An 18,430-nucleotide genomic window follows, 5' to 3' on the forward strand; every position below is an offset into this window, starting at 1 on the left:
TTGCCATAGAGGGAGTGCAGAGAAGGTTCACCAGACTGATTCCTGGGATGTCAGGACTGTCTTATGAAGAAAGACTGGATAGACTTGGTTTATACTCTCTAGAATTTAGGAGACTGAGAGGGGATCTTATAGAAACTGACAAAATTCTTAAGGGGTTGGACAGGCTAGATGCAGGAAGATTGCTCCCGATGTTGGGGAAGTCCAGAACAAGGGGTCACAGCTTAAGGATAAGGGGGAAATCCTTTAAAACTGAGATGAGAAGAACTTTTTTCACACAGAGAGTGGTGAATCTCTGGAACTCTCTGCCACAGAGGGTAGTCGAGGCCAGTTCATTGGCTATATTTAAGAGGGAGTTAGATGTGGCCCTTGTGGCTAAGGGGATCAGAGGGTATGGAGAGAAGGCAGGTACGGGATACTGAGTTGGATGATCAGCCATGATCATATTGAATGGCGGTGCAGGCTTGAAGGGCCGAATGGCCTACTCCTGCACCTAATTTCTATGTTTCTATGTTTCAATCCAGTCTGCAATTTGATTACATGTCTGAATTCACCCACCTCGCACTGATCACATACACGACACCTGATCTTCCTTCCCACTCTGCTGCCTTTTCCGTCCACGTCCAAGCAAACCCACATCCTTCCTGTGAGGCCCAATCCTTCCTGTCCACCTTATCTCACCAAGCTACTCAGAGCAGAAGAAAGGCTAATGTGTATGTTTTTGCTTCCAAGCCTTTCTATCACGTGCAATGCCTTGAATCTCAAATACAACTGGCCTGGCCAGCTTCAGGAGTCAATAGAATCAAGAGTGTTTAATTGTCATATGGACCAAAAGCAGAACAGTGAAATTCTTAATTGCAGCATAACATGACTGTAAACACAGTACTCATAGATATATAAGAAATTAAAGAGATTCACCACTCTGTGTGAAAAAAGTTCTTCTCATCTCAGTTTTAAAGGATTTCCCCCTTATCCTTAAGCTGTGACCCCTTGTGTATCAGCTCTCCAAAGCTTTGAACATTTCTCTCAATTCTCTGACCATGACCATGTAGAAGAAAATTTACAGCAGGTATGCTGTATGACAGTACTTCATAATGCACACCAGATTGTCTCAAAAAAATACTGTTCATAAGTGAAAGGAGCAGAATTAGGCCATTCAGCCCGTCAAGTCTCATCCACCATGCAATCATGGCTGATCTCTCTCTCTCTCTCTTAACCCCCATTCTCCTGCCTTCTCCCCATAACCCCTGACACCAATACTAATCAATAAATATACTGCTGTCCCTTCATTGTTTTTCAGTCAACAACCTTGACGTTTTTTCAAATAGCACATGGGAGCAGTTTCATCACAATAGCTGCAGTGGTTCAAAAAGATGGATGACCACCATTTTCTCAAATATGCATCTAAGGATGGACAATAAATGTTGGAGTTGTGGCAAAGTTCACATCCCAGAAATGATTTAATGAAAATACAGTGGAAAATTGAATTATTAACTGACCTTTCTGACATAGTAACGTAATACATTTAAATACGATGTCAGTTATCATGACATACCTCCCATATCAAACTGGAAGGATATCCGCATCATCACATTGCAAACTGAACATTCCAACATTTAGGATATGGCATTCGATTTTTTGATAATGCATCACTTTTACATCTCAACATATCACATAGTCCTCGTATCTGCTGGGTGGTCTTCTCTGACACTTTGGTCTGGCCACTGCCTCTACTGATGAGGCCTGCGTTGCTGACTTTTTTCAATTATCTATAAAGGAGGCAGTTCAGTGGAGGGACTTTGGCCATCCAACCCCATCCCCCCCATTACAGACATGGCCCTTGGTATCCTCATAGATGAGGTTAAGGGAGAGATTTCCCCTGTAGCAGTGATGAAAGAGTGCCCAGAAATGGGGCTCAAAAATCTGAAGAGGACGTGGCAGGAACAATTATTAAAAAATGACTGAATATATTCATTAAACTGCCATGATGCCAACTTCCAAACCTCATTCACTTCAACAAATGTCCTCGTTGCTGGAAAAATTGTCAGGATCATTCCATAATCTATTCCATTATGAGAGATAATGCTCAGAATCAATTTATCTAATATCAATGTTTAAGAAGTTATTAAATTATCTGCAACAGCCTCTAGGGGGTTGAAACAGCAGGAAAAGTCTGCAGTGGTTTAAAAAAAGATGGGAACCGCTTCCGTAAGTTAAATGTAGTGGGAACTAAATCTGTAAATTTAAAATAGAGTGGAAACGGGTTTCATAAGTTTAACACAATGTCACGGAACCAACCATTGAACAGGCTATTTTGGATCTGGTAGCATAGAAACATAGAAAATAGGAGCAGGAGACCATTCGGCCCTTCGAGCCAGCACCGCCGTTCATTGTGATCATGGCTGATCGTCCCCAATCAATAACCCATGCCTGCCTTCTCCCCATATCCCTTGATTCCACTAGCCCTTAGAGGTCTATCTAACTCTTTTAAATACATCCAGTAATTTGGTCTCCACTGCCCTCTGTGGCAGGGAATTCCACAAATTCACAAACTCTCTGGGTGAAAACGTTTTTTCTCACCTCAGTCTTAAATGGCCTCCCCTTTATTCTAAGACTGTGGCCCCTGGTTCTGGACTCGCCCATCATTGGGAACATTTTTCCTGCCTCTAGCTTGTCCAGTCCTTTTATAATTTTATATGGTTCTATAAGACCCCCCCTCATCCTTCTAAACTCCAGTGAATACAAGCCTACTCTTTTCAATCTTTCCTCGTATCCCGCCATCCCAGGGATCAATCTTGTGAACCTACGCAGTGCTGCCTCAATCACAAGGATGTCCTTCCTCAAATTAGGAGACCAAAACTGTACATAATACTCCAGATGTGGTCTTACCAGAGCCCTATACAACGGCAGAAGAACCTCTTTAGTCCTATACTGAAATAAGGTTATGCAGGCCAACATTCCATTAGCTTTCTTCACTGCCTGCTATACCTGCACGGCAACTTTCAGTGACTAGTGTACAAGGACACCCATGTTTCGCTGCACCTCACCCGTACCTAACCTATCGCCATTGAGATAATAATCTGTCCCCTTGTTTCTGCCGCCAAATCGGTTAACCTCACATTTATCTATATTATACTGCATCTGTGACGCATCTGCCCACTCACTCAACATGTCCAGGTCACCCTGAAACCTCCTAACATCTTCTTCACAGTTCACACTGCCACCCAGCTTTGTGTCATCCGCAAACTTGCTAGTGCTGCTCCTAATTCCCACTTCCAAATCATTAATATGGTAAACATTTGCGGCCCCAACACCGAGCCTTGCGGCACTCCACTCGCCACTGCCTGTCATTCTGAAAAGGACACGTTCACTCATACTCTTTGCATCCGGTCTGCCAACCAACTTTCTATCCATGTCAACACCCTATCCCCAATACCATGTGCTCTAATTTTAGTCACCAGTCTCCCGTGCGGGACATTATCAAAGGCTTTCTGAAAGTCTACATCCACTGGCTCCCCTTCATCCATTTTACTCGTCACATTCTCAAAAAATTCCTGAAGATTATTCAAGCATGATTTCCCTTTCATAAATCCATGTTGACTTGGGCTAATCCTTTTACTGCTATCCAAATGCCCCATTATTACCTATTTAATAATTGACTACAACATATTTCATAGAAACATAGAAAATAGGTGCAGGAGTAGGCCATTCGGCCCTTCGAGCCTGCAACGCATTTCAATATGATCATGGCTGATCATCCAACTCATTATCCTGTACCTGACTTCTCTCCATACCCCCTGATCCCTTTAGCCACAAGGGCCACATCTAACTCCCTCTTAAATATAGCCAATGAACTGGCCTCAACTACCTTCTGTGGCAGAGAGTTCCAGAGATTCACCACTCTCTCTGTGAAAAAAGTTTTTCTCATCTCGGTCCTAAAGGATTTCCCCTCTATCCTTAAGCTGTGACCCCTTGTCCTCGACTTCCCCAACATCGGGAACAATCTTCCTGCATCTAGCCTGTCCAACCTCTTAAGAATTTTGTAAGTTTCCTTAAAATCCCCCCTCAATCTCCTAAATTCTAGTGAGTACAAGCCGAGTCTATCCAGTCTTTCTTCATATGAAAGTCCTGACATCCCAGGAATCAGTCTGGTGAACCTTCTCTGCACTCCCTCTATGGCAATAATGTCCTTCCTCAGATTTGGAGACCAAAACTGTACGCAATACTCAAGGTGTGGTCTCACCAAGACCCTGTACAACTGCACTAGAACCTCCCTGCTCCTATACTCAAATCCTTTTGCTATGAATGCGAACATACCATTCGCTTTCTTCACTGCCTGCTGCACCTGCATGCCTACTTTCAATGACTGGTGTACCATGACACCCAGGTCTCGTTGCATCTCCCCTTTTACTAATCGGCCACCATTTAGATACTAGTCCACTTTCCTGTTTTTGCCACCAAAGTGGATAACCTCACATTTATCCACATTATACTGCATCTGCCATGCATTTGCCCACTCACCCAGCCTATCCAAGTCACCTTGCAGCCTCCTATCATCCTCCTCACAGCTAACACTGCCCCCCCAGCTTCATGTCATCCACAAACTTGGAGATGTTGCATTCAATTCCCTCGTCCAAGTCATTAATATATATTGTAAATAGCTGGCGTCCCAGCACTGAGCCTTGCGGTACCCACTAGTCACTGCCTGCCATTGTGAAAAGGACCCGTTTACTCCTACTCTTTGCTTCCTGTCTGCCAGCCAGTTCTCTATCCACATCAATAGTGAACCCCCAATACCGTGTGCTTTAAGTTTGTATACTAATCTCTTATGTGGGACCTTGTCGAAAGCCTTCTGGAAGTCCAGATATAACATCCACTGGTTCTCATTTATCCACTCTACTAGTTACATCCTCGAAAAATTCTATAAGATTCGTCAGACATGATTTACCTTTCATAAATCCATATTGACTTTGTCCAATGATTTCACCACTTTCCAAATGTGCTGCTATCCAATCTTTAATAACTGATCCTAGCAGTTTCCCCACTACCGACATTAGACTAACTGGTCTGTAATTCCCCGTTTTCTCTCTCCCTCCCTTTTTAAAAAATGCGGTTCCATTAGCTACCCTCCAATCCTCAGGAACTAGTCCAGAATCTAAAGAGTTTTGAAAAATTATCACAAATGCTCCACTATTTCTGGGGCTACTTCCTTAAGTACTCTGGGATGCAATTTATCTGGCCCTGGGGATTTATCGGCCTTTAATCCATTCAATTTACCTAACACCACTTCCCGACTAATCTGGATTTCACTCAGTTCCTCCATCTCCTTTGACCCACTGTCCCCTGCCATTTCCGGCAGATTATTTATATCTTCCTTAGTGAAGACGGAACCAAAGTAGTTATTCAATTGGTCCGCCATGTCCTTGTTCCCCATGATCAATTCACCTGTTTCTGACTGCAAGGGACCTACATTTATTTTAACTAATCTCTTTCTCTTCACATATCTATAAAAACTTTTGCAGTCAGTTTTAATGTTCCCTGCCATTTTTCTTTCATAATCTATTTTCCCTTTCCTAATTAAGCCTTTTTGAATTTTTTGTAGAGGTTACTAGGGAAATTGACGAGGGTAAAGCAGTGGATGTTGTCTATATGGACTTTAGTAAGGCCTTTGACAAGGTTCTTCGTGGAAGGTTGGTTAAGAAGGTTCAACTGTTGGGTATAAATGCAGGAATAGCAAGATGGATTCAACAGTGGCTGAATGGGAGAAGCCAGAGGGTAATGGTGGATGGCTGTTTATCGGGTTGGAGGCAGGTGACTAGTGGGGTGCCTCAGGGATCTGTGTTGGGTCCTTTGTTGTTTGTCATGTACATCAATGATCTGGATGAAGGTGTGGTAAATTGGATTAGTAAGTATGCAGATGATACCAAGATAGGGGGTGTTGTGGATAATGAAAAGGATTTCCAAAGTCTACAGTGATTTAGGCCATTTGGAAAAATGGGCTGAAAGATGGCAGATGGAGTTTAATGCTGATAAATGTGAGGTGCTACACCTTGGCAGGACAAATCAAAATAGGACGTACATGGTAAATGGTAGGGAATTGAAGAATACAGTTGAACAGAGGGATCTGGGAATAACCATGCATAGTTCCTTGAAGGTGGAATCTCATATAGATAGGGTGGTAAAGAAAGCTTTTGGTATGCTAGCCTTTATAAATCAGAGCATTGAGTATAGAAGTTGGGATGTAACGTTAAAATTGTACAAGGGCATTGGTGAGACCAAATCTGGAGTATGGTGTACAATTTTGGTCGCCCAATTATAGGAAGGATGTCAACAAAATAGAGAGAGCACAGAGGAGATTTACTAGAATGTTGCCTGGGTTTCATAGAAACATAGAAATTATGTGCAGGAGTAGGCCATTCGGCACTTCGAGCCTGCACCGCCATTCAATATGATCATGGCTGATCATCCAACTCAGTATCCCGTACCTGCCTTCTCTCCATACCCTCTGATCCCCTTGGCCACAAAGGCCACATCTAACTCCCTCTTAAATATAGCCAATGAACTGGCCTCAACTACCCTCTGTGGCAGAGAGTTCCAGAGATTCACCACTCTCTGTGTGAAAAAAGTTCTCCTCATCTCGGTTTTAAAGGATTTCCCCCTTATCCTTAAGCTGTGACCCCTTGTCCTGGACTTCCCCAACATCGGGAACAATCTTCCTGCATCTAGCCTGTCCAACCCCTTAAGAATTTTGTAAGTTTCTATAAGATCCCCTCTCAATCTTCTAAATTCTAGAGAGTATAAACCAAGTCTATCCAGTCTTTCTTCATAAGACAGTCCTGACATCCCAGGAATCAGTCTGGTGAACCTTCTCTGCACTCCCTCTATGGCAATAATGTCCTTCCTCAGATTTGGAGACCAAAACTGCACGCAATACTCCAGGCGTGGTCTCACCAAGACCCTGTACAACGGCAGTAGAACCTCCCTGCTCCTATACTCAAATCCTCTTGCTATGAAAGCCAACATACCATTCGCTTTATTTGCTGCCTGCTGCACCTGCATGCCTACTTTCAATGACTGGTGTACCATGACACCCAGGTCTCGCTGCATCTCCCCCTTTCCCAATCGGCCACCATTTAGATAATAGTCTGCTTTCCCTTTTTTTTGCCACCAAAATGGATAACCTCACATTTATCCACATTATACTGCATCTGCCAAACATTTGCCCACTCACCCAGCCTATCCAAGTCACCTTGCAGTCTCCTAGCATCCTCCTCACACCTAACACTGTCCCCCAGCTTAGTGTCATCCGCAAACTTGGAGATATTGCCTTCAATTCCCTCATCCAGATCATTAATATATATTGTAAATAGCTGGGGTCCCAGTACTGAGCCTTGCGGTACCCCACTAGTCACTGCCTGCCATTGTGAAAAGGACCAGTTTACTCCTACTCTTTGCTTCCTGTTTGCCAGCCAGTTATCTATCCACATCAATACTGAACCCCCAATGCCATGTGCTTTAAGTTTGTATACTAATCTCTTATGTGGGACCTTGTCGAAAGCCTTCTGTTTCAACAACTAAGTTACAGAGATTAGGTCATTATTCTCTGGAGCGCAGAAGGTTAAGGGGGACTTGATAGAGGTCTTTAAAATGATGGGAGGGATAGACAGAGTTGATGTGGACAAGCTTTTTCCTTTGAGAGTAGGAAAGATTCAAACAAGAGGACATGACTTCAGAATTAAGGGACAGAAGTTTAGGGGTAACATGAGGGGGAACTTCTTTACTCAGAGAGTGGTGGCTGTGTGGAATGAGCTTCCAGTGGAAGTGATGGAGGCAGGTTCGTTGGTATCATTTAAAAATAAATTGGATAGGCATATGGATGAGGGTTATGGTATGAGTGCAGGCAGGTGGGACTAAGGGAAAAAAAGTTGTGTCGGCACGGACTTGTAGGGCCGAGATGGCCTGTTTCCATGCTGTAATTGTTATATGGTTATATGGTTATCAGCCCTTTGTCCTCCTCTGCTGGTCTCTGAATTTCTCCCAGTCGTCTGGTCGGCTGCTTTTTCTGGCTAATTTATACGCTTCATCTTTTGCTTTGATACTATCCCTGATTTCCCTTGTTATCCACGGATGCACTACCTTCCCTGATTTATTCTTTTGCCAAACTGGAATGAACAATTTTTGTAGTTCATCCATGCAGTCTTTAAATGCCTTCCATTGCATATCCACCGTCAACCCTTTAAGAATTAATCGCCTCTCAATCTTGGCCAAATTACGTCTCATACCCTCAAAGTTACCTTTCTTCAAGTTCTGAACCATTGTTTCTGAATTAACCATGTCACGCCCCTTATACAATTATGATGAAAAGTGACCCTTTTTGATTTTTGCCCTGGATTTGTCTGCATGCTAATTTTCACCTTGCTACCTATTGCTTTTACCCCTATTTTACACCCGTCTCTCTGCTCACACATTTAAGAAACCCTTTCCCTTTAACTCCATCCTCCACTATCCCATTTGACACCACACCCACCTTATTCAGTTTAAAACCACACGTGTAGCAGTGGCTAACCTGCCTGCCAGAATGCTGGTCCCCCACCTGTTAAGATGCAATCCGTCCCTTTTGTGCAGTTCCCCCTTACTTCAAAACAGATCCCAGTGATCTAAGAATCTAAATCCCTGCCCCGTGCACCAGTTCCTCAGCCACACATTCAGGTCCCATATCTCCCTGTTCCTGCTCTCGCCAGCACGAGGAACTGGAAGCAAACCGGAGATAACAACCCTGGAGGTCCTGCTTTTCAGCATTTTTCCAAGCTCTCTAAAGTCACGCTGCAGAATATTCATCCCGTTCTTTCCGACATAGTTTGTGCCGACATGCACTACCACTACCGGCTGTTCACCTTTGCCTTTGAGGATTTTCTGCACTCTGTCCGTGACATCCTGGATCCTGGAACCAGGAAGGCAGCACACCATCCTCGAATCACGTCTGTTGCCGCAGAAACCACTGTCCGTACCTCTCACAATGGAGTCTCCCACTACAATGGCGTTGCCTGACGTTGGCCTCTTTGGTTTTGGCTCAACAGCCCTTTTTGCTTCGCAAACCAGTCCGCCGCTCAGTGTAATAACGTCTTCTGTCCCGACAGCTTCTAAGTGGGTGAACCTGTTCACAAGAGGTACAACACCCGGGGACGTTTGCATTCCATGCTTCCCTCCCTTTCTCACCGTCACCCACCTTCTCTCTTCCAGTACCTTGGGTGTAACAATCTTACTGTAGGACTTGTCGAGGAACGAGTTTCTCGGACGAACCTGAGGTCACCACTGAAGTCAGGCTAACTGGTCTGTAATTCCCTGTTTTCTCTCTCCCTCCTTTCTTGAAAAGTGGGATAACATTAGCTATCCTCCAATCCACAGGAACGGATCCTGAATCTATTGAGCATTGGAAAGTGATCACCAATGCCTCCACTATTTCTAGAGCCACCTCCGAGGACCCTGGAATGCAGACCATCCAGCCCAGGGGATTTATCATCCTTCAGTCCCATTAGCCTACCCAATACTATTTCTCACCTAATGAAAATTTATTTCAGTTCCTCTACCCCTTAGATCCTCTGTCCGCCAGCACATCTGGGAGATTGTTTGTGTCTTCCTTAGTGAAGACAGATCCGAAGTACCTATTCAACTCTTCTGCCATTTCCTTTTACCCGTAATAATTTCACCCGTGTCTGCCTTCAAGGAACCCACATTTGACTTTGCTACTGTTTTCCCCCTCAACATATCTAAAAAAGCTTTTACTGTTCCTGGCCAACTTCCCCTCATACTTCATCTTTTCAGCCCGTGTTGCCCGTTTTTTTTCCTTCTGTTGTTCTATGAAAGTTTCCCAATCCTCTGGCTTCAGGCTACTCTTTGCTGTGTTATACATCTTTTCTTTTAGTTTTATTCTATCCCTAACTTCTCTTGTCAGCCACAGTTGCATCCTACTCTCCTTAGAATCTTTCTTCCTTTTTGGAATGAAATGATCCTGCGACTTCTGTGTTATGCCCAGAAATTCCTGCCATTGCTGTTCCACCATCATTGCTGCTAGGATCCCTTTCCAGTCTACCTTGGCCAGCACCTCATGCCTTCAGTCCCCTTTGTTCAACTGCATCACTGACACTAACGATTTAACCTTCTACTTCTCAAATTGCAGATTAAAACTAATCATATTATGATCACTACCATCATGCAGTTCCTTTACCTCGAGTTCTCTTATCAAATCTGGTTCATTGGACAACACTAAATCCAGAATTGCCTTTTCTCTGGTCGGCTCCATTACAAGCTGCTCTAAGAATCCATCTCGGAGACACTCTACAAACTCTCTTTCTTGGGGTCCTGAACCAACCTGATTTTCCCCAGACGACCTGCATATTGAAAGCCCTCATCACCATAGTGGCATTACCTTTGTTACATGCCAGTTTTAACTTCTGCTGCAACTTGCACCCTACATCTGGGCTACTATTTGGGGGTCTGTAGATAACACCCAATTAGTGTCTTCTTGCCTTTACAATGCCTCAACTCAATCCAGTGACTCTACCTCGTTAGTCCCTATGTCTTCCTTCGCAAGGAACTGAATTCCATCCCTCACCAGCAGAGCTACCCCCCTCCTCTGCCCACCTGCCTGTCCTTTCTATAGGATGTATAACCCTGAATATTGTTCCCAGGCCCGATCCTCCTGCAGCCATGTCTCAGTAATCCCCACAATGTCATATCTACCAACCTCTGAGTCTCAAGCTCATCTACTTTACTTCTTATACTTTGCACATTCATATACAATATTTTTAATTCCCTACGCATCCCACCTTTCACATCGATCCCCATTACACTTGGCCATACTCTCCTATCCCTTTGTGAGCTTTCTTTCCCATTAATTCTGGGGTCATTAACTATCCCTTTACTCTATTTCCTTTTTAACTACGTGATTGACAATCCCATTTGACCCCCCCCCCTCCTTATTTAGTTTAAAACCACCCAAGTAGCAGCGGCAAACCTGCCTGCCAGAATGCTGGTCCCCCACCTGTTAAGAAGCAATCCGTCCCTATTGTACAGTTCTCCCTTACTCCAAAACAGGTCCAAGTGGACTAAGAATCTAAATCCCTGCCCCCTGCACCAGTTCCTCAGCCACACATTCAGGTCCTGTATCTCCCTGTGCCTGCAATCGCCAGCACGAGGAACTGGAAGCAAACCGAAAATAACCACCCTGGAGGTCCTGCTTTTCAGCATTTTTCCGAGCTCTCTAAGGTCACGCTGCAGAATATTCATCCCCTTCTTTCTGACATCATTTGTGCCGACATGTAGTACCATTTACGGTTGTTCACCTTCGCCCTTGAGGATTTTCTGCACTCTGTCCGTGACATCATGGATCCTGGCACCAGGGAGGCAGCACACCATTCTCAAATCGCATCTGTTGCCGCAGAAACCCCTGTCCGTACCTCTCACAATGGAGTCTCCAACTACCACAGCGTTGCTTGACGTCGGCCTCTTTGGTTTTGGTTTAGCAGCCCTTTTTACTTCGCAAGCCAGTCCGCCGCTCAGTGTGTTAACGTCTTCTGTCCCGACAGCTTCTAAGTGGGTGAACCTGTTCTCAAGAGGTACAAAACACGGGGACCTTTGCATTCCATGTTTCCTTCTCTTTCTCACCGTCACCCACCTTCTCTCTTCCAGTACCTTAAGTGTAACAATCTTACTGTAGGACTTGTCGAGGAGCGACTCAGTTTGTCGGACGAACCCGAGGTCATCCATTCGCTTCTCCAGTTCCCCAACACGGTCTTTTAGGAGCTGTACCTGGATGCACTTGTCACATTTGTAGCAGCCAGAGGCACCAGCGGTGTCCTTGACCTCCCACATCCTGCAAGCATCACACTGAATCAGCTTTCTTGCCAATTCCTTCTTTCATCTCTCCCTCTCCAGCGTTTGGTGTGGCGTCCTCCCTCAGCCTCCTCCCCGAAGACTCGCAGCCAAAGACTCGTACTTTTCTCACAAGACTCGCAGCCAAAGACTCGCGTGTTTTTCATAAGACTCGCAGCCAGACTCGCACTTTTTTCACAGGGCACTTCCCTCGACAGGGCTGCACCCCTTGAGCAAGTCTTGCTTTTATCAGGTGCTAAATTGCTTAATTGTCCAATTTACCAATCTAATTGTTCAACCAATCCCCACACTCACTCCTAACCTTCCTTACTCTGATGAGCTTGGAAGTATGTGCATTTTGTCCGACCTGCACTCAAAGACAGCTAAAGTGCTGTTTGCCCTCTTTTTAAACCTGCACTCAAGACTCACCAAGTCCAGCCAACGATTGTTCTCACTGCTGCTTTGTCCGAGCTACTCACAAAGACTGCTAAAGTGCCGTTTTCACCCTTTTTATACCTGCTCTACCTGTGACTCACCAAGTCCAGCCAATGGTCGTTCTCGCTGCTGCTTTGTCCGACCTGCTTTCAACATGTACAGACAGGTTTAATAAATAGTCTCAAAAGTAAAAAAAATCAGCTTGGGAATGACAACTAATGTCTACCATTGGAAAAATGGTTGATTCAACTGCAAAGGAAGAAATAGCAGAATACTTGGAAAGTCACAACCTAATTGTGCAGAGTCAATGTAGCTTCAAATGGAAGAAATGTGTCTGGTAAATTTTCTGGAGAAAGCATCAGCCAGAGTGGAAAGAGGGAAACCAGTAAAATATATTTCTATATTCAATGGGTATTGACAAGATGACATCCATTCAGGTGAACCATTGGAAATTTTAGAAAATTCCTGTGTGCAAAAGTGTTTTCATACATTTTAAGTTATAGTACTGAGTAGATGTTCAACGAGTTTCATTGGCACCAACAAACACTTTGGGACAGTATCCAGTCACAGAAGTTACATTTTCAATGAAAGTCTCTTTCTTTATATAAAATAATCAATTGTTTCATTTTCTGTACATGAGCCCTTTTTACAAGGATAAAAATTAAGAGTCATGTATAATCAAATTTAATTCTTCTAAATTAAAATATACACGTTTTGCATTATTTAGTTTAGTTTAAAGATACAGCACGGAAACAGGCCCTTCGTCCCACCAATTTCGCATCAAACAGCGATCCATGCATGTTAACATTACCCTACACAGACTAGGGACAAGTTGCACTTATACCAAGCCAATTAACCTACAAACTTGTACGTCTTTGGAGTGTGGGAGGAAACCGAAGATCTTGGAGAAAACCCACGCGGTCACGGGGAGAATGTACAAACTCCATACAGACAGCACCCATAGTCGGGATCAAACCCAGGTCTCTGGAGCGGCAAGTGCTGTAAGACAACAACTCTACCGCTGCGCCATCGTGCCGCCGATAAGATAATATTTTTTTTTTAATTGATTAACCTTAATCGAAAATATGAAATCCTTTAGTACGCATTTAAATCCAACTTTGCAATTTATTATCATTTGAATTTCTATCTCCGGGTTAACCCTGCCTCTGTTTATGCCGAGGATGAGTCTTGCAATAAACATACAAACGTCCTCGTCTACGCACAAAGAAGCAGTCCTTACACCGTCGCTTTAGAGCAGACTTTGTTTTCATTCCAGCAAAGTTCTGTACGCCTTGCAGTTGATATGGTTCAAGAAAAGTCATGTCAGTTGATCGTATTGCTTTGTAATTATCTGGCCACAGCTTGGGCCTCATTGTGGCTGCAATAATCGATTGCTTACGCATCACCGAACAAACCGACATCCAAAGGAATGAGCATCTATTCCATTGCAAAAGAGGCCTGTTGACTGCTTGGACCAGATTCTTGACAAAAAGGGCCATTTTGTTGGCACCTGTAATGGAAAGTACATGTTTAAGGCAAGCAGAGGATAGTAATATAAATTGATTCTCTAGAGGTATTGCATCTAGAAGAAATTGATTCTTAAGAAATCTTAATCTCAGAAATTAATAGAAAATGAAAGCGATTAGAAATAATCCAATTTATTTAATCAAAGGTTTAACACAGAGCAAACACTTCAAAGTAATTCATTAAATGTATTTTGTTTTCCATTATAGCATATTTACTACATATTTATTAAATTTCCTGTTTTTTAGGAAGTTGGGTTTCTTTGAAAAAATATGCCTATCAAGTGCAAATATATGGAACACAAACATGCTGGAGAAACTCAGCGAGTGCAGCAGCATCTCTGGAGCGAAGGAAATAGGTAACGTTTCGGGCCGAAACCCTTCTTCAGACTGTACATTTCTGAAGAAGGGTTTCGGCCCGAAAAGTTACCCATTTCCTTCGCTCTATAGATGCTGCTGCACCCGCTGAGTTTCTCCAGCATTTTTGTGTACCTTTGTGTACCTGCAAATATATGTTCTGTTGAACTGGGTTGAATGATACAGATGTCTTAAAAATTACCATATTAATAACTGCACATAGATGTCTAGAAATATATATTCTTTCAACAACTTAGTGTGCAACTTCACCAGCAATATATTACCAGTCTGACATCCAATGGTTGGTAAGCTGGTTGAATTCGGCCAACTGTAGCAACCATTGGCCTCAGAATATTTGGATTAATAGGAAACAGTCAGCAGTTTCCTGTTACTTTGAGACAAGACATTGGAATCTAAACAAACTGCTGGAAGAACTCGGAGGGTCGACAACATCAGTGGAAGGAAAGGAAACGTCAATGTCCTGATGTTCTAAAACCTTGGCAATTCCTTTCCCTCGCTGAGTTCCTCCAATAGTTTTATCTTCCTGTTTTTAATGCCAAAGGTTAGTAGTCGAAGCACGTTGGTGTAGATGTTGGGTAATGGTGCAAAGGAATTTGTGAAGCACTGTTATGATCGACTTCCTTTTGGAACTTCAAGAAAAAACTTTGGGCCTAACTCCACGATAAAGTACCGTCATTTATAACACATTGAAAGGAAAGAACCCAAACTTGTTTATTTTTAATGGAAAATCAAAAATATTATCATTTCCCAGTTCCAACAATTGACCATCAATCTGACATATTAACTCTTCCTCTCTTTCCACAGATTTTTAAAGAAATATTAACTGCATCTCTCGGTAAAAGCTACCTGATTTGAGAATTTTTATTCCAGCATTTTCTTTTCCTGTTTACAATATGTCATCTGTGCCATAGCTAGCAGTCCACTTGCTTCACAGCCAGGGTTGTAGAAAGGAATTGTCATTGTTTCATAACATCAGGACATTGACATTTTCTTTCCTTCCACTGATGTTGTTCGACCTCCTGAGTTCCTCTCTCCAGCAGTTTGTATTTTGCTCCGGATTCCATTGCCTTGTCTCGAAGTAACAGTAAACTGTAAACTGTCTGACTGTTTCCTATTCTGAACTCCTGTATGGAAGTTGCATATTCTCCTTGTGATCACATGGGTTTCCTCCAAGTGCTCCAATTTCTTTCCACATTCCAAAGATGTGTAGATTGGTGAGCTGCTATAAATTTCCTTAAATGTACAGTAGAGTGGCAGAGACACAGAGCTGCTAATGGAACTGTGGGACGGATAACATGGGATTGTTGTAGAATTAGTACAAATGCAGACTATGAGCCAAATAACTACTTCATTTTGATTTATCATAAACATGCCTAATGCAGAAAACTACTTTCCAGTCTCATGTTGTTAACTACCTTTGACTTAGCCTACCAAGCCATTTGTTTCAATGTGGTGGCCCACGACTACCTTTGCAGGATCAAAACATAAAAGTATTCAAGAAATGTTTAAGAAAGAACTGCAGATGCTGGAAAAAAAAAATCGAAAAAGCATCTCAAACCAAAGTGTCACCTATTCCTTGCTCCATAAATGCTGCCTCACCCTCTGAGTTTCTCTGGCATTTTTGTCTATCTTTGAAGTATTCAAGAACCTCCGGCAAGGACCCAACCTGAAACAACCTGTTCATTTTCTCCACAGTGTTGCCTGACCCTCTAAGTTCCCCCAGTATTGTGTGTTTTGGTTCAGATTCCATCATCTGCAATTCGTAATGTCTACATTCTCGGAATAGTCAGTAGACATTAAGTGCAGTCTTTGCTGGTGATACTTTCAGCCCAAAGGTCCATAAAATGAAAAAGTGGGCTGAAATGCTCGCACACTGAGAGGTTTAGGTATTATTATCAGAATAACATTTAATTCAAATATAGTAATTCCAACATGTTCTTGAAACCAGAGCAAAATTACTATTTGTACATATATTAAATAAGCAGAAAATGCTCGAATTTCCTGGAAGAATCATTGCTACATTCACCAGCAATGTGGCCTGACCAGCTGAGTTCACGGAGCGTTTTCTGTTTGATCTGTATGTTTATGTAAAAAATCAGATGACCAAACACTAATGTAATTCCCAAACCTGCACCTCACAAATGATGGTCCAAAAACCATTTCCTTCGCAAACAGTACAGTCCCCTCAAATTCTTACCTTAATGCTCCCCCGGGGGTAGCCTAGCCCAGCCCGGCCCTGCACCCAGGGCAGCCCGGCCCTGCACCCGGGGCAGCCCGGCCCTGCACCCGGGAAAGCCCTGCCCTGCACCCGGGGTAGCCCTGTTCTGCACCCGGGGCAGCCCGGCCCTGCACCCGGGGTAGCCCAGTCTTGCACCCGGGGCTGCCCGGCCCTGCACCCGGGGTCCTGCCCGGTTCTGCACCCGGGAAAGCGGGGTAGCTCGGCCCTGCACCCGGGGTAGCCCGGTTCTGCACCCGGGGTAGCCCGGCCCTGCACCCGGGGCGGCCCGGCCCGAATAACCCACCACCTACCAAGGGTCTCGACCCAATCGTCATCTGCTCCTTTTCTCCAGAGTTGCTACCTGCCCCTCGCCTCGCCCACCCCATGTGCCCTCTCTCCTCGCCCCCATACCCCAGGGCTGCAGCAGCAGCAGCAGCGCCTGCGGTCGGGCGGTCGGTCTACCGGTCACACAGGCCACCACACGACATGACAAGACTAACCCGCTCTCCAGCCGCCGCTTCACCGCACAGTGGAGGTCCGCGCCTGCGTACTCGCGCTCCAGGAAGGATGCCGGGATCAGGGTGACCATTGCTTCACGGCGCATGCGTTGGACTCTGCAGCTGGATTCCGCGGGGTCCTCACGCCCGGCGTCACCTCAGAAACAAAACTGTAATCCGTTCTGTTGCGATAGGAAGTCGAAGACAGATTTGACAAAATTAGTTCAATAGAATCAACAATTACTGAAAGATTTCTAAAATAATGGGAACATTACTAGTTTGCAATTGTATTATCTATGTCACTGTCTCACTTGTTATATAAATATCAGCATTGTCAACTTGTTCACGATAGGTTTCACTTCTAGTTGAAGCACATCAAGACTGATTCTTTAATGTGTCCCTCTCTCAGAGGTGGCATCTTTCGTTTGAAATATAAAATTCAGGTTAATCAGCACCATTAGTATCATGAATCAGAAGACTGGAGGTAGATCGATAATATGATTGAATGGTGTCAGAACAACAATATTATCAAGACAAAGAAGATGATTGTTGACTTCAGGAGGAGAAAGCCGAGGTTCCACAAACCTAACTGATGAGCAGTGCAGTGCCCAGGACATTGATGCAATCACAAAGAGAGCTCGTCAACACCTCTACTTTTTTCAAAGATGGAGGAGATTCAGTACACTATCAACTTGTTTCCAAAAGGACACAACGACCTGAAGTAATTCGGCAGATCAGGCAGCATCTCTGTAGAACATGGATAGGTGATGTTTCGGGTCGAGAATCTTCTTCAGGAATTGTAGTAAAAGGCATATTGACTAGTTGCATCACATCCTTGTTCGGTAACTCAAACCTGGTTGCAGAGTGTGGTAGACAATGCCTAGTATATCGCGGGTACTGACCTCCCCACCAGCAAGGGGTGAGAGTCCAGAGTGTTTAATTCTCCTATGTGCTGACAACCAAAGATCTTATAGCAGATCACCGCTATAAGATCTTTGCTGACAACAGAACCATGAACTTCTTACTTGCTGCAGCTTTGCAGGCTCTTAAATTTAATAACGCACATATAAGTAGATAATAATCAATAATATAATAAATTAAGAATTAATACCTGGCCTATAATAGTGCAAAACCAAAGTCAAAATTGTAACTAAAGACACTGTCCAAGGAAGATCATAGTTGCTGAGGTTAATGTTGTGTAGTGTTCAAGAGCCTGATAGTTGCTGGGAAGTTGTTTGTGAACCTAGTGGTCACTGTTTTCAGGCTCGTGTACCTTCTTCCCGAATTCAGTACTGAAATGACAGCATAGCCTGGTGGTGTGGATCATTGATGACATTGGTGTCTTTTTGAAGCAGCTCCTCAAAACATTGTTGCTCTGGCACCATTCAATTAGATTTTCAGTCTCCCTCCTGTATTCTGACTCATTTGTCCTTTTATTTGTCCAATGAAGGTGGTATTGTTGACAAATTTAAAGATGGCATTGGAGCAGCGTCTGGCTACACAGAATTTCT

General features: G+C 43.8%; 1 protein-coding gene across 3 annotated transcripts; it reads right to left on the reverse strand.

Moving 5' to 3' along the window:
- Positions 1 to 13,408: 13,408 nt before the first annotated feature.
- Positions 13,409 to 17,051, reverse strand: mrpl36 (mitochondrial ribosomal protein L36). 3 transcript variants are annotated; one of them, XM_055658968.1, is made up of 2 exons: positions 16,834 to 17,041; positions 13,409 to 13,813 (listed from the first exon to the last, which is right to left on the reverse strand). In XM_055658968.1, exons 1-2 carry the CDS (start codon positions 17,024 to 17,026, stop codon positions 13,458 to 13,460), a joined length of 549 nt encoding a protein of 182 aa, XP_055514943.1. In that variant the 5' UTR covers positions 17,027 to 17,041; the 3' UTR covers positions 13,409 to 13,457. The 3 variants fall into 3 exon arrangements, 1 of the variants encoding a protein (XP_055514943.1); XR_008725827.1 differs by having other exon boundaries at positions 13,674 to 13,813; positions 16,923 to 17,051; XR_008725826.1 differs by lacking the exon at positions 16,834 to 17,041 and adding an exon at positions 15,051 to 15,627 and having other exon boundaries at positions 13,680 to 13,813.
- Positions 17,052 to 18,430: the final 1,379 nt, after the last annotated feature.

The sequence above is a fragment of the Leucoraja erinacea genome, chromosome 2 (genome assembly GCF_028641065.1).
Source record: "Leucoraja erinacea ecotype New England chromosome 2, Leri_hhj_1, whole genome shotgun sequence".
In the NCBI taxonomy this organism is placed as follows: domain Eukaryota; kingdom Metazoa; phylum Chordata; class Chondrichthyes; order Rajiformes; family Rajidae; genus Leucoraja; species Leucoraja erinaceus.

Excerpts from the sequence above, each read along its gene's own strand:
- mrpl36 (XM_055658968.1), bottom strand. The coding sequence starts at position 17,026 with ATGCGCCGTGAAGCAATGGTCACCCTGATCCCGGCATCCTTCCTGGAG. Across the intron at positions 13,814-16,833 it reads GCTGCTGCTGCAGCCCTGGG|GTGCCAACAAAATGGCCCTT; the intron begins GTATGGGGGCGA and ends TTTCCATTACAG.